This window comes from Scomber scombrus, chromosome 7 (assembly GCF_963691925.1).
Source record: "Scomber scombrus chromosome 7, fScoSco1.1, whole genome shotgun sequence".
Lineage (NCBI taxonomy): Eukaryota > Metazoa > Chordata > Actinopteri > Scombriformes > Scombridae > Scomber > Scomber scombrus.
In genome coordinates this window covers 19692242-19715414 of record NC_084976.1, presented here as the reverse complement: position 1 = coordinate 19715414, position 23173 = coordinate 19692242, and the positions used below count along the sequence as shown (strand labels likewise).

The window sequence follows — 23173 nt, the reverse complement described above, 5'->3', positions numbered from 1 at the left end:
AAGTGGAGAAGCATGTGGGGTAGTAACGCTGTCTGGGCAAGCTGTGACAACCCATTAAACACCGCTGTCCAAACACATGATACAAGTAGACATTCAAAGCTGCTCGTAACGATGGCATAAATTTACTTGACATAATCCAGCAGACACCCAACCCGTCATACATTTCTAATGTCAGCTTCGGCTTTTCTTCAGTGTGCAGGTGTTGGTGAGTGACGCACCTCAAATAGAGACAGACTTCTGCAGAGTTTTTATCAAACCAGAAGCAGGTTTATTTAAAGACATCTTGATTGTATGCTGTTAAATACTGCAGACTACTTTAAATTGGTGCAAGGTGCTAAAATATCTGTTAAAAATATACAAAAAAATATTTTAAAAGCCAACAAGTTTAAGAAAAGTTTAAAAAGATACAGATAAAAACAAGAAAAATGAGATAAAAATGGAAAATAAGAAAAGAGGAGAATCAGTTTCTGAGGCGAGCTCGTCGGGATGTGCGAGCAATCGGCGTTGTCACTTTAGGAGTCTCACTCTCCGCCATCACCGCATCTGATGAAAAATAGAAAGAAGATTAGAAGTTGATGGAAGGAGATCAAGTCATGACCGTGTCCATTATAGATATCCATGGATCTCGGATTAGTGCTGCTGCAATGAACAGCTCACTTTATAGAGCGAGAGGGAGACAAACAGCTGCCAATTGTGGCTCAGTCCAGTGGTCCAAACACTCTGAACATTGTTGCATTGATTGTATATTACTGATTGTGACAAAAATTAAGTCACTTCTATGCTGAAAAACTGTAGTCAGACAAAAATAATCAGAAACTATTTTAATGATGATTGTTTATATATTCAATTAAGAAAGCCCAATGTTCTCTCGCTCTAGCTTCTAAAATATGAGCATGTGTTGCTTTTCTTTGTCTTATGTGATAGTAGATTGAATATATAAGGCTTTTGGGTTGCTGGCTAAAACAAGCAATATGAAGACATTTTTCACAATTTTCTGACTTTTTATAGGCCAATTAAACTGATATAATTATTGGCAGACTACCTGATGATGAATAATTATTAGTATAAGCACTAAATAACTAATTTTTATATTTCATACAAAATAAGTTAAGAGAGAGGTTAAGGAAAATCATTTGAAATTCCAAAATGATAATGTAATTTGAAAAGGCAGAACAGCCTAAAAGAGCACTTTGCTCACTGTGAATAAGAGTGTTGAATGACTCAAGTGGTTGCACTCACCCTCTTCATCCTCCTCCTCCTCCTCATCACTGCTGAAAGTAATCACAGGTTTCTTAGATTTGCGAGACTTTTGAGGTGTCACAAAACTGGCATCACCATGGCTGGAAGCAGAGGGTTTTGATTGACCTGGACCAGCGAGAAAAATAATAATTTGTCGTCAACAAACCAAACTGAATTTTTCCTACAAGCGTATTTTTATTACTTCAAAGAAAAGTTGATGTGTACTGACCTCTCTTTGTCCTGGGCCGGCCTCTGGGGGGCAGAGGTGTGCGCACGACTGTCTTTTGACTTGAGCCTCCTTCTGTTTGGTTCTCCTCGTCCATCTCAGGGCTTTCTACATTTTCCAGCCCCCGTGTGTGAACCGCAGTAAGACGCTTTTCAAACTCATCCACTTGGGCCTGGTAGAGAAAGTTACCTCAAGTTAACACAAAGAAAGCTTTGAAACAAAAAAAACAAACATATACTTTGAAATAGAAAAGTAGCACCTTAAACTGCGTTTTGGCCCCACGGCGAAGCCTGGCAGTGATGGAGAGCAGAGGCTGGTAGACTCCAGGCTCAGTCAACTTGTCACTGTAACACTCCCAGCACTCCTGCAACCTCTTAAAACCACGCTCACACATGGACAGCAGAGACAGAGACATGGCCAAGTCACACCACTGACGCTCCGTCCTGAGGAGAGAAAGAGGAAGAGTTAGAGAGACGAGGGATTAAATCTGATTAGAAACTATGTGAAATGCATAGAAATTACTGATCTTAGACCAAAAAAAGCCTCATTGCTCAAGAATACGACTTTGCTCTACCATTTAGGCCAGATCTAATTTTCCAGGAACATCTTTTATCTAAATTCACTTCACTTCGCCATAAAATTTCCTTGCTTTAAGCTTTAAGTATGGATGAGTCACAGGCAGACTGAAGCCAGGTCAGTCGTTCTGGCTACATTCCTCAACTGTATGAGAGTTTTCATGACAAGTTGAGTGAATAAGAAGATGCCAGAGTGTAGGTGACAGGTGGACTTTCTTTAATTGAGGATCTCTCTTTGTTCGCACTGAAAACACCCACTAATTACCCACACATCCACCCCTGCAGCTCGCACAAAAGAAATACTGCAGGACAGACTCACAAATGAGAAGAAAGAAAAAAAAAAAGCTGTAGGGCATGAAGATGAAAAGAAAAAGAGTTGGAGATGTACTCACTTGGCAGTCCTAAAGCGCTGACACAGTTTCTCTACCAGAGACTCGGTCTGCCTTTCTTTGGTGATGTAGGAGAACAACTGTCTGAAAACACACACACACAAACACACATTATAGCATCTACACAACACTTTCAAAATAGCAAAGCTGTCAACTTTGCCTTTCTTAAACAAGTCACTATTTGTTCCAAACCTGCAGAGAACAAGACAGTTTGGACAAATTCTCTTTGGATGAAGGCAGCACAAACACACTGTGGAGATGTGCAACTCACTTCATGATGGTATTGAAGTCCTCAGGGCTCATGCCTCTCTCCGGGTCGGACAGTCGACTGATGATGTCAGGGAGCAGGTTGTAGATTGCATTGTCCTGATGGGTAACATCGTTAGAAATGAGAGACCTTGACAATTATTGAGTCTCCTTCAATGGGTGTGTCTCTCTGGGTGTGTGTTTGTCTTTTATCTTTGAGAGAACAAATTTTAGTTGAAAACCAGCATTGTGAGGACATTTTGGCTGGTTCTCACAACTAGGCAATTTGATGTTTAAGGCTTGATTTTAAGGTTAAAGGTAGAACTGGGTTTAGGCTCAGTGTTGGGTTAAGGCATTTTGTTGTATTGGTTAAGGTTAGGGTAAGGGGGTATGGAATGCATGATGTCAATGACGGTTCTCACAAAGATATAAAGACAAGTATGTGTGTGTGTCTGTGTGTGTGTACCTTGGTGGCCAGCTCATTGAAGAAGTTCAGGGAGAGGCTGGCTATGTGAGTCTCAGGGTCAATTAGCAGCACAGCCACCTCACTGACTTGACCTTTGACCTTGAGCACATCCTTAAGCACCAACTGAGTAAGAACTGTCACAGCTGTCTGCCTCACTGAAGGCACCTCGTCACTGAGCCTGGAAGAGAAGATGATGTTACATTGCTGGCTGGTTAATTTTCCACCTTTGATAACGAGACTCTGTACCTCTCCAGCTGCTCGGTGAGGTCGTACTCTGGCACAGCAGTGATTTGAGCTCAATGCTAACATGCTGATGTTTAGCAGGTATAATGTCGACAATGTCAATCATCTTAATTTTGCATATTAGCACGCTAACATTTTCCAATTAAGACTAGATATAGAAAACAGCTGAGGCTGATAGGAATGCAATTAGTTTGGCAGGTATTTGCTCCCAAACCAAAGTATTGGACAAATTACATTTCTGACCGGATGATGGCGTTACAAAGTGAAGGTATCATTAAACTCATTACAATTCATCCTGAGGGGAACATGAATGTCTGTACCAAATTTAATGGCAATCCATCTAATATATGATATTTCATTCAAAACCATACATTTCAACATCATGGTGGAGCTAGAGGAAAGATGTGGGATCAATGAAGTCTGTAGGGTACATCATCTTTGGGCTACGCATGTCTGTATAAAATTTCACGTCCATCCATCCATCAGTTTAGAGTTATTTCAGTCTGGACCACAGTGGTGCACCAACAGACCAGCATTACCATTCTGACAGCCGTGCCTTTAGAGACACTAAAAGTTTCTTGCCACCTGTGCCCTTTTCATTTTCCAGTCCTAATCTATTAGACTCCCTGTAAAGACCTGAGTTAGGACGTTTATGAAACCAAACAACTGTCACAGCCTCGGCTGAAAACAATAGTACAAGACAGGCTGTGGCAGTGTAAACTGATAGTATTCTGACACCAATTTACATTCAGCCTCACCCAAAACCACACAACAAAAGAAACTCATTAACCATTTCTCATTTATGCCAGAGAGCACGACTCCTGGCAGAAGATCAGACACTTGTACATGGCAGTTCCACATGCCAATGAAGGGGCTTACAACAGCAATGAACAGGGTAATTAATTTTTAATGTGCTTATCAGGAGGCTCCAGGGCAGCAGCCTGGAGAAGAGTGGAGATGCTGGTGTGTGGGAGAGAATAAAGGAACACTATGAAATACTTATCAGGTAGAAAACACTAGGAAAGCAGTGACGCATTATAAAAGAACAGACTGTTTTACACGTCAATGTGAGCATTGTCAAGCATTATAATTAAAACCACACTTCATCAAACGCACCAACTTTAACTTCTACATTGGCTGTAGGAAACCAGTGAATCTACAGGAAAACAGACAACGACAAAGTGTTTTTAAAGTGAAATTCCCTACAAGAAGAGCCTTGTAGGACCTTTGACTTCACCAGAAATTATTCCTTTCTGCTCACCCAACCGCTCTGTATAATTACAACACACTAGTCATTGGCTCTGGTCACAATCTGTAACACACTTGTAATTAAGCTGTTCGTTGTCTAAAAGTGGCCTTGTCTAAGGCTCCACCCCAGTTCACGAGTGGGGGTGGGTTCCCTTTAAGCCACGAAGCGCTAGTCGGTTCCCATGGTTCCAAGTCCCTCAATGCGATGACCCTGTTTAGCCTTTCAAATGATCTGAACATGTTTTATTCTACATCTGATAAACATGACTTCAGTGACGAAAGTAACTGTGCAGGAATGATATCAGTCCCGGTGATATTAAGGGAAAAGGAAGTAATTTCGATCCTCCAGCGAGTCAACCCGCGCAAAGCCCCCTGGCCAGAAGGCCTCAAAGGAAGGGTCTTGAAAGAATGTGCCACACAACTGGGACCCATCTTTACCCAGCTGCTCCTCAACACCAGTTATGTCCACCAGGCAACAAATGGCAACTATTGTCCCAGTACCTAAAACAGTACACATATAATTGCTTCATGATTGTTGAGCCATCATCTTCACACCTCAATTAAACAAAATCATGGAGCGTCTAGTGAGCAAGGAACTAAGCTCTTGGATCGAATGCAGTTTGCCTACCAAGCTAGTTGAGGTGTGGGGGACGCCACTCTCACGGACAAAGTACACGGTCATCTAACAAAGGCCAACACATACATGCGTGTACGTTGTATGGATTTCTCCTCTGCTTTTAAAAAGTGCAGGCCCATTTTCTCCTGAGGTGCCTGTGTGACCTGAACAGCAGCCTGTCCTGTTGTTCAGGGAGTTCCTCAAAGGGGGCCCCAACGAGTCTGTATTAATAACACCCTCTCCTCCTGTTCTCCATACATACAAATGAGGTCAAATACAAAAGCAATTAAGTACTCATTAAGTATACTGATCACATGGCCCTGGTAGCCTGTCTGCAGGATGTCAACAGCCCTTCCTACTCTCAGCACATGGACCACTTTGCTACCTGGTTTGATGGCAGCTTCCTTGACCCTAACGTCCAACAACCAAGCAGCTGTGTCTGGCACGTAGGATGGGAGCCGGCAGCAAAGGGCACCTTCAAGCCTGCTATCATGAAGGGGCGGGAAGTGGAGCAGGCCACTCACTTTAAGTTATCTGAGAACAATCATTGAAAATAAACTCATCTTTCAGACCAATGCAGGTTACATTTATAAAAAGGCAAGGCAGTGGCTCTCTGTGCTCAGGAAACTGAGAAACTTCAATACCAACCAACTCACCCTGATGACAGTCTAAAAAAGTCACTCACTGAGTATTCTCACCTTTAACATAGTCTCCAATCTGACCGAGGTAGTAAATCAGGCCAGCAAGATCATTGGAAATAAGCAATTGCAACTCCAGAGCCTGAAAAACTGTTCCACAACTGAAAAGGCAACCCAGGTCTATAATGACCCCACTTCATTCACCATTCCAGCTGTTGCCATCTGTCAGGAAGGCTCAAGGTCCGACTAGCCCGGAAAAATGGGTACAAGAATTCATTTGTGCCTTTATGTATTTCAGCTGTTCTTCACTCTGTTTTAAACGGTGTTGTCAGGATGCCAAAAGCAAATTTCCATTTCATGTAATGGACAACAAAGTTTTCTCATCTTATCTTAACTATACAAGGCAGATATCAGAGTTTGCCAACATAGATCATCTCAAAGTTTGTTTTCCCATTAAAAAGTTGTGATGGAAAGAGTAAACTTTTCCTATTATGTGGATCATTGGAGCATTGTGACAGTGGCAACACTTCAGTGGCTGAGAGAACAACACAATGAGACATGGTGGGATCCAGATGAGGATAGCTCAAGTGTACGAGTGCAAGTACAGAGGGATGTTAGTGGAGATGAAACGTCATTTACAGTGCACCCACTCAGCTGAGCTATCAGGCGTAGATTGTTCCTTACAGGAGGAACAAAACAAAACAAAGCTACAGATATTATAATAATGTGCCACTAATTGGAAGGAGTCAATTAGTTTACGGGGGATGATGAACATGAGCTGCAACTGAGAAATTCATATTACACATATTACTGGGCTCATGAAGATAAATATGCAATTACATTACCTGGCATAGAGATTCTGTGTCCAGGGCTCCAAAATATTTGGGAAACGGACGGTGAGGTCTCCGAGGGCAATGATGGCATTGGCCCTGACAACAGGGAGAGCAGAGCGCTCCAGTACCGTAAACATTAGACGAACATTCTCCTCACACACTGACGGGCTGATGAAAGTGATGAAGAACAGTGATAAAGATTATTGTGATAATTCAAGTTAGCCTTTTTTTTTTTTTTTTTTTTTTTTTTTTAAATGTTAACAATTTTCTCAAGTAAACACACATATTTATTGCGAAAGCACACAGGAACAGGGAGTGTGTTTACCTTATCATCATATACTGAGAGAGTGCCAGACAGGCAGCAGTGGTGAGCTGTGGGTGGGAATAGCGTCCTGGGGAGCTGCAGACTCTAACCAGCAGAGGAAGGAATGCACACAGCAGGTTCTCCTCTAAAAAGACAGCAAGAGGAACAAGGGGAGAAGATGTTCAATAATATCTGTGAATATCTGAATGTAGTGGAAGGATGGGCTATAGAAGGTTCTTTAATACAGCATAATGCAGGGCAGCAAAACAAAGGATTAGAGGTTTTTATTACCAGCCAGTAATTCAGTCTCACAGATCTTTCTGATGATTTCAGCCTCTGTATCTTCGGCAGAGGCACCGATCAAACCAAGCTCCTCCTCCATCGCACTCTCATTAGTTGCTTGCTGTTGGAAGATTATCACAGCTTGAAAAAGAAGCCCAAGAAATTATCTTGGGTGCTTCTGACTCAGTCTAGTAATGAGTTAGTCTTAGAGTGACCCAAGAAGCTTTGAGTATGATGACATTGTCTTAAATCCAAATCTACAGTGGGCAGTGAAGAGCAGATTCTAGTAGTGATACATTTTTACAGCAGAAAAACTGTGTCAAAACATCCACAGAAACAGCATTTCGGGTGGAGCATCACTTTTATAAACCTCCCATCCTGTCATGTGGAAGACACATACTGCTAGGCTTTCATCTAGCCGAACAATCACTTTTATGCCCTCTGCCCCCTTTGTCTCTTTAAATGTAAGAAAACAACTCAACAAAAATTACTACATATGAAATGCATAAAAACAAAAAACTTCTTAGGCTAATTAAGGAGACGTTTATCTTCACATTCCCTGATGCGCTGAATAATTTATGAGCCATCACTCATCTGACTTTGTCGTTGCAATAAATCTCATCAAATTATCCTGCTGAGAATCAGTCTGATTGTCATGATTATTTGTTTCACTCAGGGGAATGTTTCGGCATCAAATGACATTTAAATATCTGCAGAAGTACTTTCAAAAACAAGCAAATGACATTTAGGTTTAAGATATCTTTAGCAGATTTGTGAGCACATTATCAGACTCCCGCAGCTACAGTATGAACTTCAATAATTTCAGATGATAGCCTAATTTCTTAAAAGAGAAAAAAAGCTTAATGAAATAATAATCACAATTTTGTTTCTTTGTTAACCAATCGACTGTTTCATTATGAGTCCATTGTAAACTAGTGTATGTGCAAGCCTTGTGTACAAGTCTTTGCAGACCTTAGCTTTGCTGGATGGGCCCTTTTCCTTCTCTTCCCTCTCTTCCGTCTCTCCTCTCCTCCTCCGCAGCTCAGCACTCACACTGCGCTCAAGGTGAGATACCTGCCAGAAAGCCACACAGCCACACAGAGCCAACAGCTGGGCCAGACACACACTGTTCACTGCAGGAGAAAAAAACACACACATGGACACATGAGATTAAGAGTACACTGATAAAGCCTGGGGTGCTGGGACAGGTCAGGTCACAGCTTAACACTCACCTTGTTCACCTTGCTCACTGGGATCTTGAGATTCGTCTTGCATCTGGCCTGCGTTCTTGTTGATTTCCCCACCTTCTGCAACCTGATCTAGTAAGAGGCGAGCGCTGCGCTGGAGCAGCCGTGAGCACAGCTGGTCAGGGGATTCAGCCAGGAAGTAGATTAGACGGACAGCCTGTTCCATGAAGCTCTGCCAATAAGGGTCCTCCATCACCACACCTGAAGCAAATACCAACACGGAGTCAGTAGAAGAAATTGAGAGTGAAAGCTGGGACAGACAAACTAAACACATTTTTCATCAAGAAGGGACAAACAGCGGGGTCCAAAAGTCTGAGAACACATTGAAAATCTGACATTTTCATGTAAACCTTGAAATAATCACCAATTTTGAGGATCCAGAAATGTAAATTGAAAAAAATATTCAAGAATCTTCACTATTTCTATGTCAACAATAAAATTTCAGCAAATTTGTCAAGGTCAGATTTCCTTGAACTAGTGTTCAAAAGACACTTAGGTGGATTTGATCTACTCATCAGAGGCTCGTTTATGTGACTCAATGTACAGTCGGTATTCACCTTCAGCGATGGCCTGTGTGAGGCGGGTAAAGAGCTGGTGGTCCTGGGGCAGTCTGAATGGAGTGCCTTTTGATTGCTGTTGGAAAAAGCAAACATGTTCAAACCTACCACACATTTACAAGCTTGAAGATTTAACACGAGACAAAGCAAGTGGGTTCCACGTGTCTCTAAAAAATGTAAATAAGCACAATCTCTGCATTTGATTTAATTAATTTATACTTCTCATGTGCAATACTAACACTTTATACAGCAGCAACTTACAAATCTGAGAATTAATTGGGTATTATGAAGACTTAATACCTGATCGGTTTTGCAAATGTATATGATTAACATTGACAGCCGTTGACGTTAAGAGTAACTGACGTAAAAAAAGAGATTAAATAGGCAAATTACTTTCAAGTCTAGAAAACTTCACATTGGAAAAGCATTTTCTCCCAATAGCTCTACCTAAAGACTTGAACACGGAACTGGAACAATGGACCACTGACTCGCCAAAGCACAGACTGGAGTTAACGAGGCACTCTGGTTTTTCTTACCCTGACATGGTCAGTGATGCTGCAGATGGTGAAAACAGCGTCTCTGGCCAGAAGGAAGTCTTCAGTCACTTTTTCTCCCAGAGCCACAGAACAAAGAGTGTCCAGATTACTGAGGACCACCTCCCTCTCTGCCCTGTTAGATTCACATACATACATACCAAAAAAAGACATTTTGGAAAACAAGCATGAAGTATACATTTTATATTCTCAAATAATCCTGTGAGTACACAAAGTGAAGTAATAACATCTCTGGCCTACATCACCCAAACTGCTGTGTGGTGCTGGCCTTGCCAGTGCTAGGCTGCTGCTCAGATAATGGGAGTGTGGGAGGATGGGTTAGCAGAAGCACACAAGATTTAATAGGTTATGAATGCTGCTGGCTGGATGAAGAGAGGCAGCAGTGTGGGTGGACTGCAGATACTCTCTCTTTACTCTCTCTCGCTCACTCTTCCCTACAGCAGTGGCAGTCTTTGAGGTAGATTGAGGGGGAACACTAAAAAAAAATATTCATGGAAAGGCACTGGCAAGGAGCCTAGTTATATGGTCGTGACTTTGATTACAATGAAGAGGAGCCGAGCCTGAGCTTGTATTCTTACTAATGAGAGGATTCGCTGAATGTCAAGTAGCTGAGGCAGGACAAATATGTAAGGAAGTGCCTTTATGTGGTGAGGCATATCACAGATTATACATAAATATCTGAAAAACTGTTTGGTCAACTTTCAATTATTTAAAAGCAAGTTTGTTTTATCTATCTGCAAGAAAAAACAAGTCGTGTTTATTTTAATTTGCAGCAAGTAATGATGCTTGTTCTGTGTGCTGATAGATTAAACATGGTATTAAATCTGTCGGTGTGTAAACCTTAAAGTCGACTAAAAAGCTATCAAGTTACTTACTTCATCAAGGATAAGTAGTGTGCTGTCAATATGATCAAAATATCAGTTTATTAGAATTTGCAATAAAAATAAACCAAAATGAACTTCATAGAAAACATTTCTGACAAGTAATTTCACTGTTTCTTCCTCAATATTTGAGATTACTGCCTATGTCCACCTGAACATGTGAGCAAGTGCAAACTAGACAGATATTTCACACCAAGTTTATTACAAGCCAGTTCTGTTGCGTTTCATGATTCAGACCATGATATGTGCACAGGTGGAATAGAAAAAAAAAACACCTCATAAAACATCATATCATCACACCCCTAGCGCTGTGTACAAACCATAATTAGAACATAAATCAGGTCTTCGCTCAAGCCACCACAGGTAAATGTAATTTACCAGGTTGTTTGTGGAAAGTATTGCTCAGTGTTGCAGAAACATCATGACTCATGAAGTCTGAAGTTAGCCCACCACCAACCTTTCCCTCATCCACTAGTAAACAAATCATAAGTATGCACAGCATCTGCAACCACTACTATAACTAAAACAGAGTTGATTACATTGTCTTTCACAAAATTGGAGAATAAATACAGGTTGTAGAACATCACGTCTAATTATCCTGCGACTTGCTGTATTTGTTTTGGTTGACATCCCCACCTTCTCGACTGCACTGTGCAGTGTGTGCATAATGGGATCAGATGACAACGTGGACAGAATAAGAAAGCCAATAAATACGAGCTGTGATTGGACTGATCAGTACCCACATGCAGACTGAAATACCAGGTGTGCTGTAAACTGACTGTGTCTAACAAATCATTTAGAAGTTCACTGTGTATGCCTGGATTGGACATTTCCCTGGATTCATGAACTCTGACCTTTCCAGCTATTCCCTGTGTTACTCTACACAGTCAGAGAAGTTGGAACTGAGTCACTTTAGTCCACAATTTTAAAGGATCTTAACCAAAAATAACTAGCTAGTCAAAGGTAAGAACACTTAAACCCTCTTATTTAGTAAACTTGAATAACCCAGCATCTTAAATTATGATAAGCTAATTTCATAGAAACAAACTGAAAGTGGTCTGTGTCTCACCGTGCAGCCATGCCCAGCAATAGCACCGCAGCTCGCCTGTGTAGTCCAGAGGTTTCTTTTTTGCCAGTAAACCTCTCCCACAAAACCTGCACGACGGTGGACTGGAGATTGCTGTCACTGCCAAAAAACTCCTGCACCTACAGAGACATGTTTGAATGGTTACAACTGTGTGCTTTATTACAAGGCATTAATATACATCACAAGACAACATACAGTGCACATTTTATTGCCAGTAAGTTTTTCAATTGATAATCATACAAAGAAATGAACCATATGAGAGTCATAAAAGAGTTACTCACTATTTCCTCAAGACATTGAATTGTTCCCAGAGACGCATCAACCATCAGCTCGGAGAGACTGTCCACGAGAGTCTGGGCTTTCATCCTAGTGAAGAAAGAGACAGCTGCTTTAAAACGACGACACACAACAAATATCTTCTGTTAGTGGTTTTAGGTGCTCAATATGATATTTGCCAAATAATTTCAATTTGGATGAAAAACAGTGAACTAAACATGCTGACCAAGTTATTTTGTAAGACCTTGGTCAATGCCATCAATTAACCATTATAAAAAAATATGCATTAGCTGAAATCACACTGAATTCAAAACAGTTATATCAATATCACAAATATGCTGAGGGAATATGTGAACTGGTTTCATTAATAGAGCAGTTTCAGACCTGGTCGTGTCCCCCTGAGGGTTCAGATAGAGGCGCTTGTAGGCCTGAACAACTGCATCTTTAATGGCGGCATCAGTTGACCAGACCAGAGGCAACATCTTCCTCACTCCGCTGACAGAGTTGGCAACACTGAACTCACATACTGTCACACAAAACTGCACGGCCTCCTGGACCACTAAAAGCACACAAGACAGTTTTGTTGTAGGATATGCAAATATTTAAAATCTCATTACCTAATAAATCCTCAAATTTTATGGAAAAGCACGTTTGAGTTGATTTTCACTGTGCTGAGTCTACCTGAAGTGGTTTTCCAGTAGAGCATGGTGTTGATGACAGAGATTGCTCTCTCCACTTGTAAGGCGAAGGATTCTGTGTCTCTCAGGTACTGCACCAACATCTCCTGCTTCTTCAGCTCACCATCCTCCTCCTCCTCCTCTTTCTCCCCTTCTTTCTGTGGGGTGGGGGGCAAGTTCTGGCTGAGCTCAGATGTGTCCTCGTCAGAACCTTATTAGGAAAAACATCAGGAAAGTAAAAATTTCCTGAGTTTCTCACAATGAACCATCTTTCCATTGCTACTTGATATCTCAACACACCCTGATGCTGCTGCACGGTAATTAAGTTAAATTCATTTGGTTTGCTGTAGAGCTTTTCACATGTGAAGCAGCTGCACGAGTGTTAAGTGCTCGTCTACGCAGAAGGTGTTTCAGTCGTGTTTTTCAGATGTCCATTTCACGTCTGACTGAACGGATACGCTTCTATTTAAATCAACGCAGCAGTCGACCAAGAGCAACTGTTAATTTTTCACTCAGACCAGGCAGGCATAACTGCAAAGCACATTTTTACACTTCAAGTTTATTTTCTGCCGTTTTGTGCATCTAACTACAACATGTCTGGTTCTGAATGCTGCCAAAACACTGAAGGGATTGACAGACTAAAGCTATAAATTACATAGTGCTTTATTAATCCCAAAGGGAAATAACAACGTTACAGCATCTACTTAACATAAATTACAAAATATAAAAACAATGGAGGAAAGTAAAAGAAACTAATAAAATTAAAGGCTAAATTATATACAATAACTAAGTACACTGACTCAACTAAAAAAAAATAATACAGACTAGATAGATAACTAGAAACTGTATTAAAAACATAAAACATATATAATAATTTAATTACGAATAATACATAATATAACTACATTGATAATATAATATATTGATAAATGTGTTTCTCTTAAAGACAAGAGTAATTGCTGTTAAACGTATTACCTGAATATGCATATATGTGATTTGCAGTCATCCCATCTTGCATGGGCAAAGTCTCACAAGTCTTAAATATGTTTTTTGTTTTGTGAATGTTTTTGCAGTGGTTGTAATTTATGTTGTATTGATGTATCACATCATTCAAACATCATTTAAATAAAACAGACACCCCAAAACATTTCAAACACTAAAAAGGTGAAAATCTGAAAATGTCCCCTCCGCCTTTTTTTTTTTTAAATAAAGATTTTATTGGCATAGACGCTTTTATTTATTAGTACACTGACAGGAAACATGGGAGAGAGAGGGGGGTGTGACATGCAGCACAGGACCACCGATCAGGATTCGAACCGGGGTCGGCTGCGTATATGGCATGCGCTCTAACCAGTCGACCACCTGTGCGCCTCTCATGTCCCCTTTTAAGATACTTCTATGAAAGCATATTTATCTGCTGATGTGAAATACATTTTTCCTTCATGTCATGATACTACCATTTTGGCAATTCAAGATTCTGAATAGAGTCTATTGGATCCCCTCCAAGCTACATAGAGTTAAGTTAATACAAACCCCAGCGTGTTGGAGATGCCAGAACGAGGAAGGTACATTGACTCATAAAATGATTGCAAAAATCATAGGGCGTGATGTGCCTTTCCCCCCCCAGAGGCTGTATATTTTGGGGGATCCATCTCTACTTTACGACTTTCCGTCCCATGATGCAGAATGGGTACAGACCGCACTGATGCTAGGGCGTAAACTTATTATTTCAGAATGGAAGGCACTATTGCCCATGCCTTTCAATCTCTGGCACAATTAATTAGGTAGATTAGCTGCACTGGAAGGCCTGTTACCTTTCCAACATTAAAGGGATAGACTGGGGGCATGACTGGGAGGGGCTCAAGGACTCAAAGTCCTACGCACATCTCTTAATACCACTCCCTTTTTTTCCAGTGGCAGGGGGTTATGAACGCGTATGTGTCTGGCATCGCTGAGTATGCGAAGCTATAGTCTGGTATTGTCCTGTGTCTTTAATTTTTGTTTGCTTTTTGTTTTTTCCTTTTTTTATTTGTTTTTGTTTGGTTGTTCTTGTTTGTTTCTCCCGTTTGCTGGATTGTATGCACTAAACACTGGATGTCTATACTTTCTATATACTAGAATCAACATAAATACTTTTGGTTTTCATGTAACCAGATATTTGTCACGTGTATGCTTGTAATGTGTGCTATTTGAAAATGCCAAAATATTAAATCATAAAAAAATGATACCATTTTTGTAAGGTGATCATGAGGATCTGACAGACTTTATGTGACGTACTCCGTCATCTAGAGTTGTGGATTATATTACGAAGGAGATGGCTGGCTAATGAAGTGCAGAGTTCTTTACTCTAAAATATTTCCTCAACTCACATACGTCATTACAGGTATTATGGACTTGTCACTTTTAATGAACTGACACTGAAAGATAATGTGAAATGAATTTCCTTCAATCAAGAGGAAACAAAGAACTGAATCTTAAATTAATTTAATCATGTCTCTATTAGGCAGAGAGCACTTGCATTAAATATGTCTGGATAGAAATGCATCAGACGAACAGAGTTATGGTTTACCTTTGAAAAGCAGGGCCAGTGTGTTCATTAAAATCTCGGAGGTAAGAGTGGACAGAGCAGCGAACATCTCAGACTCAGGGAAGCAGCTGTGGGCTTTTATACAGAGACGCACAGCATTCCTGTGCAGGGGGAAAACAAAAGAAGTTTCACACATCAAATTGTTGCCAAAGTGACAGTGTGGGAGAATAAATCCTTCAGGTGGTGACACTTCAGTCAACTTTTATCAATGGCAGCACTGCTGATTAGCTTCACCTGTATTTGTTGACACGGAGGTACTGAGCAATCTTCACTGCGGTTGCTCTGTCATCTTCTGCCTCCTTTTCTTCCTCCACATCCCTGTCGTCGTCCTCCTCCTCCTCCCTCTCTGTTTCACTTGTGGGCTCCAGCACTGTATTGACAGTGACGAGCAGCTCGGGCTCCATGGCGGCCCACAGCTCAGATGCTTTGATCACTGCCTCTGCCAGAAGGGAAAGAAAAATATTCAAACCCATTGATGACGACTCAGGTTAGAGTTGCAGTGAAATTTCAGAGGAAAAGCTGATAAAGAAAAGACCAAAAAAAAGAATTGTTTAGATTTTGGATAAAATAGGAAGACAACTATTCAGAAAGGTCAAGAGACCAGATGATAATTCTGGACTCTAGAGTGCCATCATTTGATCAGATTTTGTAATTTACCTTCTGGTGTGCCACTGTATTTGTTCTTTTATTATATTCATGAAGCTGTGATCTAAATGAAGAGGATTTCTGACAAACTAATTGAAGCTTCATTCAAATTTACCTTCCTTACCCACCTAAACATATGCTTAGCATCAGCAACATGATATTTGTGGTTTCCTTTATATTGCATGTTAAATTTCAGGAGAGAGAAAAAAATAAATAATGATAAGCCACATTACTATTTTTGTTATTAAATTTGATCTGCTTTAATAATGAGGGTGTTTTTTGTTTTTTACATGCATTTAAAACTACTGTATTTCTTTGACAACAGGCTTCTTTTGTTCTTTGATAACAAAACAAAAAAAAACCCACTGCATACACTCATATAAAAATAATCCCTCTCAATCATCACTTATGACCCATTGGTGTGTGGCAGTATCTGTATGTGCAGAGACTCTGCCCACTGCCTCTATCTTCATATTTTGCTGTGTTAGGGACATTTCTGAGTTTCAACCTTTATGCAGTGGGTGTGTAGCCCCCAGCCAACAACAGCATGCAAGGTGTGAGGGCGGGAAAACATAGCAACATAGTGCTGCACTGCAGCGTAGTGCCTCTGGTGTCGTTGAGCCGGGAGGGAGGGGGCAACGTTGAATGTTGTGTTTACAACCCGTAACCGACAAATCCTCTGATTAAGTATGAAATATGAGGTGGTGTCTTGTCCAAAAAAGTGTGCCAACAAAGTGCCATTGGATGTGTGTTGGGAGCTGTGTGATGTGACTGAAAGTTGCATGTATCAATTCTCTGGAGCGAATTTTTCGAGGAGAGGGCAAAGACAGACCAGGTCTGCACGATGGCCTTCTGAATTTAGCCCTCAGATTACCAAAGAAGCAACTCATGGCTGACTGAAGAGCAAAGAGAGCTGGGTGAACTCCTTGCCTCGTACGCATGCACACACACACACACACACACAAACACACACAAACATACACACTGTTGGCGTCATCCCTGTGATTACTCCAATGTGCTTAAAAGGAACAATTTAGGTCGAGCCAAGTTTATGTAGGCAGGCCCTTACAGCAGAGCAGAAATGCTTCTCTACACCACCAAGATTACCTGCCAATCAAGGCAAGAAGAACCCAGCTGTCATTCAGTAAGCTCGTATTCGCCTTGGTCTCATCATTGGGCATTGGATGTGTGTGGGTGTTTTTGTGGTTTTTTTTTTAGATGATCACAGGGTTTGTCCTCACCTGGTGCTTTTCCTGCTAGTTTCTCCTTCATCTCTCTGAGTTTAGCAGTCTCTTTCTCAAGTGGTTTCTTCAGGTCTGCACTGCTCAACTGGAAAAAAAACAAGAACAAGTTTCAGTGAGATTGTGACATGATCTGAATAATGTTTTCTGTCCTAAAATCATGTTGATTTGAATTACCTTGCAGCTGTAGGGGTTGTGTGCAATGAAGGCTGCCAACAGCTGGATGGCGCTCTTCACCACATTTATAGATTTGTCCATCAGTCGTCCCACAGTGAGCCCCATCACCTCACTGTACCTACACAGAGGCAAAGCCTAAACACATAAAGACAATTTCAATGACCAGGAGGGACTTAAACATGCTTTTACATACACACTACAGGCGAAGAAGACATACTTTGCTGTTGACGATGCGTGTGTAGATCTGCAACACACGTGCCCTGACGTGAGAGTGTGTGTCATGCAGATGCTCCTGCAGTGTGTCAAAGAAGCGGTCACGGTCGGCTTTACCAGACTCATCGAGCCCGTCACCACACAGGACACGCACAAGGATCTCTCCCAACACCTCACACACAGCGACACGCATTGCGTGGCTCTGGAAAACAGAGAGAAACAGTCTAAATTCTTCGGTCATTAAGATATTTGGTTCTACAATAATTATTATGAACTAAATGTGGATCTTTTGTGGCACATTCACAACAGAAAAAACCCAGTACCTTTATATGAGCAAGAGAAACAGCTACAAACTAGAGTATTAAACACATCATTTTGTTTCCATATGAGTTTCTGAACTTGGCCCTCAGATTACCAAAGATGCAACTCACTGCTGACTGAACAGTAAAGAGAGCTGGGTGAGCTCCTTGCCTTGTACACACGTACACACACTTATACACAACACACACACTGTCTGCTTCATCCCAGCAATTACTCTGCTGTGGCTGTAGCAGAATAATTTGGGTCGAGGCAGGTCACTGTAGGCAGGCCCTTACAGCAGAGCAGAAATGCTCCTCTACACCACCAAGATTACCTGCCAATCAAGGCAAGAAGAACCCAACTCTCATTCAGTAAGCTCGTATTCGCCTTGGTCTCATCATTGGGCAAAATGTGAACTGAACGTGAAAAAAACAAATGAAGCTTTACACAGAAATCCCATATTGTGAAGAATCACAGAGTTAGTCTTAATTACAAGTGCTTCCCTCCTCAGATTTAGTACATTTTAATAATATTTGTAAAATCCAATAAGTAGTGATGTAAAGTGACCAATTGAGCAAATAAAAGAGCAAAAATCCATATTTGAACACCCCCCCCCCCTCCTCCTTTTTTTTTTTTGCTCTTGTACTTTTTTCAAGCATCAGTTCAAAGTCAACACAATTTTCACTGGATCTTGTAAAACCTGCCTTGTTGGAAAACAAAAACAGTCCTGAGACTTGTGCTCTGTTACTCTGTGAAACATAAAACATTGCAGCAATTTCCAGGAAAACAATGAGCACAATAAAAAGAAAGAAACTTGCTTTTTCTGCTCTTTTTTTGTCATGTTTTTTAATATGTGTTAACATTACTGCAGAAGCCAATCAAAACCCAGAACAGACATTTATTGACTTTATGGCTCAGTGCCAAGTCCACCCCAGCTTGGCAAAACTACACAAGCTTGAAGGGCACAAAGCACAGTGAATTGTGGGGAACTAAACCACTCCATTAAAATAGGTGTATTTGTTGATGTCTGGAGATATCCTGACATGAGCAGCCCTGTTGATCATACTCAGTACTTCCTGTTTGCTCATCACCTTTATTGATTGATGAAATGCTAGTGTTTTGTCATTAATATGATGGCCGTACTCCTTTAAACTAACCCGTGTTTCTTTCTTCCTATGTTTATTCATGAGTGTGGTCTCAATTAGGGAGCATGATTAAATGATTTCATGGTCAGATTTTAATTAATTCCCTCAAATCCTGCCCTCACACTCAAATAGCCTCTACATGTGCCTAATTTGTTCTGCTTCTGCTCAAACTGTATGCTTGCACACACCTTCTCCTCACACTCAGGCTGCTTGTGTGCACTTGTGAAATGTCTGCTCTGCTTTCTGATATTTTTTTAATGAAAATTCCCCAACCAGCCATGTGTAGTGTTGACCAATGAAACGAACCCTGCCTCCTCGCAGGCCTGTTTGTTTTATTCTTAGAGTGTCAACAATACATCCTAGTGCAAGTATACATTTGAGCAAAAGCAGAGCAAATGTAAGTGTAGGCAAGGGCTATTTGAGTGCAAGGGCAGAGTTTGAGGGAATTAATTACAAAACCTGAACTTGAAATCAATAAATCATGCTCTCAAACTGAAAGGCCATACTCTTTAATGAAGTAGGGATGCACCGATCTGACCCAATATCGATACCTGGGATTTGTGTATTGGCCGATACTGAGTACCAATCAGTGTTTAATTAATAAGCTGGATGCCTCAATTTGTGGAAGAGACTGGGATCATTTTTTTTATGTGTAAGGCCAAATCAGGCTTGACCTAAACATTGCTTTCCAAACTTTGTAAAACAAAATATAACAAAAAGTTAGATATAAATTTACTGAACTGGTATTTATTAAAATAATGGTATCCAATAATAGCCCCATTGTCACTGATACCCGATCCAGCTATGAGTCATTATTGGACCAATATCAGTATTGGTGCATCTCTAGAATAAAGACAAAAAAAGCCCCATACTTTTGTAGCACTCTAACTTGATTAATACAGCATCTTTTGATTTAAGAACAAAAAATGTTACTATTGAGGATAATAATTTAGTGTTAGTAGGATGAACATGTTAAGATGTAAATACCTCTCCTTCCAGGTGTGTGATGAGCACACTAATGTTGGGGATGATTAGTTCAGGCACCAAGGCACCGAGTTCTGTGATGAAGGAAGAAAATGCTTTGACCCCTGACCCTTCTCTAGCAAGCTCGTCGCTTGATCTCTGACCAATCTCCCTGAAGGAAAGGAAGAAAATTACATTCAGTAAACAACTTTCTAAACAAACAGTCTTAGTAGCTACCAAATCAGATTTCCACAAAGGGCTGTCTGTTCATGACAAACATAGCAAAAGGGGAAACACACACAGAAATAGAGAGAAACTTGGAATGCATACCAATACATGTGTACTGACCTTATTACTTCTCCTATGATAGCCCTGATTCCATATTCTGTGCTCCACACAAACACAGCCTGGGCAAACACAGATGACAGCTGCTCAAAGTGTTGCAGCAGCTGGATCACCTTTACACTTGCACCTGTAAGAGATGAGAGCCGGAGTACATGCTGAAATCTTAGACACACAAAACACTCTTAGCTATATATGCTTAAAACACGGTCTGAACAAAGAAACTTGACAGAATTTATGCTCTCTCGTCTATGAGACTAACCCAAGAGGTGATTGTACTTCTTGATCAGCACCCCCAGTAGGTGGATTATAGAATCTCTGGTGAGTTTGCTCTTGACGTGGCCAATGGTTGGGTTCTCGAGTAGTTTGTAGCAGCAGCAGGTCACACAGCTAAGGGAATAAATACAAAAAATGGTCAAACATGGATTCAAAGCAACTTGAAGCCCAGATGATATTTTACACATTTTATAGTTATACACTTTCTGCTGAAAATAAAGGCTGTGAGTGTACCTGATAAACTCTTCCTCCACCAGGGACAGGTTCCAGAGAGCACGGATATCCAGCTGGAGGAGCTGGACAAGGGCCTGCAGCACCTTCTCTCTCTCAGAGTCCCACTGCAGGAGTCCTTCTCCGCCAGCTTTGCCTTTTTTACCACCCTGTGCAAAACAAACAAACTCTAATCACTTTTAATCAGTTTAACTCCATTGATACTTGGCTCAAGTCCAAGACAAGACTATAAAATCAACAACTTAACATTAATACACAACACATGCCCTCAGATTACCAAAGATTGTAGTTCATACCAGCCAAACCATCTACAGAGAGACTATACCATCTATCCAACTGATACATATACATTTACACAACACGCACACACAGACAGAGACAAACAAACATCTGCACACTGTTTGACATCTCCCACTTGTCCCATCCCATTGCTCTTGGGGTGGACAGAGGTTGTAGCTGAAGATGACACCTTAACTGTGGGTGGGCCCTTACAGCAGTGTAATATAACTCAACCACACCACCAAGACTACCCACCTAACAGAAGGCTAGAGCTCATAATCTCTTGGTCTGACTGGATCATAAAACTTGCCATTATCTCATCAGTGGGCATTTAAAATACATAATAACTTGATACCATTGCCATTAACAAAGTATTTTTAGTTCGTGTCACTAATCACCATACCTTCCCAGGTGCGGTGACAATACTCTGTCGATAGGATTCACTTTCAAGGGTCTCTGTGATTTTGCAGAGCAGGAAGACACTCATTTTAACTGCATTGAGTTTCTCTTTACGTTCTGCTGCTGAGACAGAGGTGGAGATGAGGAGCGCCGGCAGGGTAGCAGCCAGACTGCTAACAACTGAAAGGAAAAGAGTCCAGACAATGCATGATTACGCCAGCATTACAACATAGTCTTTTCCCCAATTTAAACATAATAAAAATATAAAAAGTCTAACCTTGCAACAGTAATTCCAGAGTATCTTCTTTCACACTCAGCTCCACTGAGTTGCAATGCCTTAAAAAGAAAAGACAGTAGTTTTGTATGTATCCAAAGATAAACAATGATACCATTGCCAAGTTCTTTATGCTCAACACTCACTGCAGCACACTGTAGCCTGTGTCAAAGTGCTCCAAGATGCACAAAGGTCCTTGGCTTCTCAATGCTGCCTTGAATCCTTTATACAAGAGACAGAAAGGCACAATGAAAAATGTCTGACTATAACGTTTTCCAGTTAAGAGTTTAGTTGATTACTTACTACTGATATAGGTCGGCAGCTGTTTTGGGGAAACTACATCTTGCACGAGGTACTGGTTGATTCCCCCAGTCTTCACCAGGTCCCCCACGTACACGGGCACAAAAAAGTCCCACGACATCCCTGTGAAGCAAACAGATTATTTACTTGAATGTGGCTGCTTGGTTTGCATTGTATATTAATTGGTCATTATGTGCATCGTTGTAATGTTACTGTACTCTTACATAACAAAGCATCTTTGATCAAGTTACCAACAGGTAGAAAGTTTACTCCAATTTATTTATTAACGTTAGCTGGGAAAAGACTAAAAACACAACTAACAACACTAACCTCAACTTTGGTACGACTAAGAAAGTGAAATGTAGAAGTCTTTAAATTAAGCAGACGGTGCTGTTTTGTTGTTGTGGAGCGAGCTAGCCAGACAAACGACCACTGCTGATAACATTAGCATGCTAACTAGCTTAATTTATCAGCTGTGTTTGTTATATCGAGTAACTAAAACATCTGCATCTATACTTAATCACGAACTCGGTGTTAAGAACTTAAAAAATATCGATCTCACCTGTGAAACTTGCAGTCCCGCTAGCCACAACTTCGACCTTTTAAAAACAGGAATGTGTCTTCTGTGTCCGCCGCCTGTAAACCGTCTGAAGATTTTCAAATTTTATTTCTACATCGCGCCAAAGCCACGACGCGTTGACGTCACCGATACGTGCTTGCGTTCCACGGGTGCTTTACTCAACACTGCCACCTGCTGGAAAACACTGCTTTTTTTCTGCTATAGTCATTCCTCCTGTTCATACTGATTATAAGATCCCTTCATGATCCACTTAAAAAATGACTTGGGCCAAAATCCACAAGCCTGCTTCTGTGCAAAAACATATTTAAAAGCTTATCTGAAGCCAATATGAAGCTTCAGTTGTTCAAATTAGTCAAATTGGGTGGATATCTTTCGATGTGCCAAAGTTCCTGTTTACTATTCTTCCTCTGCAGCCCAACAGGGAAACACTGTCTGAGGAAACACAAAAGAGAGAATTTGTTGCTAAAATAACTGTATATGTGGCAGATACCCACTTGACATGACTAACTCAGACTGCTAAAGGCTCAAATAACCTTCAGATAAACTTTTAAATACATTTTTGCTCAAAACGAGGATTGTGGATTTTGTTGCCCCATCACTTACATTGTAAACACATTATGAGATCTCTTAATGGTCA

General features: G+C 40.8%; 1 protein-coding gene and 3 non-coding genes across 4 annotated transcripts; all 4 read right to left on the bottom strand.

The window, feature by feature from the left end:
• Positions 1 to 262: 262 nt before the first annotated feature.
• Positions 263 to 22584, bottom strand: ncapd2 (non-SMC condensin I complex, subunit D2). Its single transcript, XM_062421907.1, has 32 exons — positions 22519 to 22584; positions 21960 to 22079; positions 21803 to 21878; positions 21660 to 21718; positions 21387 to 21562; positions 20708 to 20853; positions 20460 to 20587; positions 20204 to 20327; positions 19880 to 20027; positions 17452 to 17649; positions 17235 to 17369; positions 17058 to 17145; positions 15406 to 15610; positions 15154 to 15272; positions 12589 to 12795; positions 12292 to 12466; positions 11913 to 11997; positions 11614 to 11750; positions 9646 to 9778; positions 9110 to 9185; positions 8538 to 8753; positions 8278 to 8438; positions 7315 to 7426; positions 7045 to 7168; positions 6732 to 6887; positions 3142 to 3319; positions 2701 to 2795; positions 2433 to 2513; positions 1725 to 1908; positions 1469 to 1637; positions 1240 to 1365; positions 263 to 543 (listed from the first exon to the last, which is right to left on the bottom strand). The coding sequence occupies exons 2-32, from the start codon at positions 22075 to 22077 to the stop codon at positions 461 to 463; spliced, it is 4218 nt and encodes a 1405-aa protein (XP_062277891.1). The 5' UTR covers positions 22078 to 22079; positions 22519 to 22584; the 3' UTR covers positions 263 to 460.
• On the bottom strand, positions 16677 to 16995 carry LOC133984152 (small nucleolar RNA U85). Its single transcript, XR_009925402.1, has one exon. It is a non-coding gene; the product is annotated as a small nucleolar RNA U85 (small nucleolar RNA).
• LOC133984151 (small nucleolar RNA U85) lies at positions 17849 to 18153 on the bottom strand. Its single transcript, XR_009925401.1, has one exon. It is a non-coding gene; the product is annotated as a small nucleolar RNA U85 (small nucleolar RNA).
• Positions 20968 to 21312, bottom strand: LOC133984150 (small nucleolar RNA U85). Its single transcript, XR_009925400.1, has one exon. It is a non-coding gene; the product is annotated as a small nucleolar RNA U85 (small nucleolar RNA).
• Positions 22585 to 23173: the final 589 nt, after the last annotated feature.

What these genes read in the sequence shown, in the direction of transcription:
- ncapd2 (XM_062421907.1), bottom strand. Translation starts at nt 22,077, where the DNA reads ATGTCGTGGGACTTTTTTGTGCCCGTGTACGTGGGGGACCTGGTGAAG. An exon ending in TTGCTGGGCATGGCTGCACG is followed by an intron (nt 9,779 to 11,613) that starts GTGAGACACAGA and finishes TGAATCTAACAG; the next exon opens with GGCAGAGAGGGAGGTGGTCC. An exon ending in GCCCATCCAGCAAAGCTAAG is followed by an intron (nt 7,427 to 8,277) that starts GTCTGCAAAGAC and finishes ATCTTCCAACAG; the next exon opens with CAAGCAACTAATGAGAGTGC.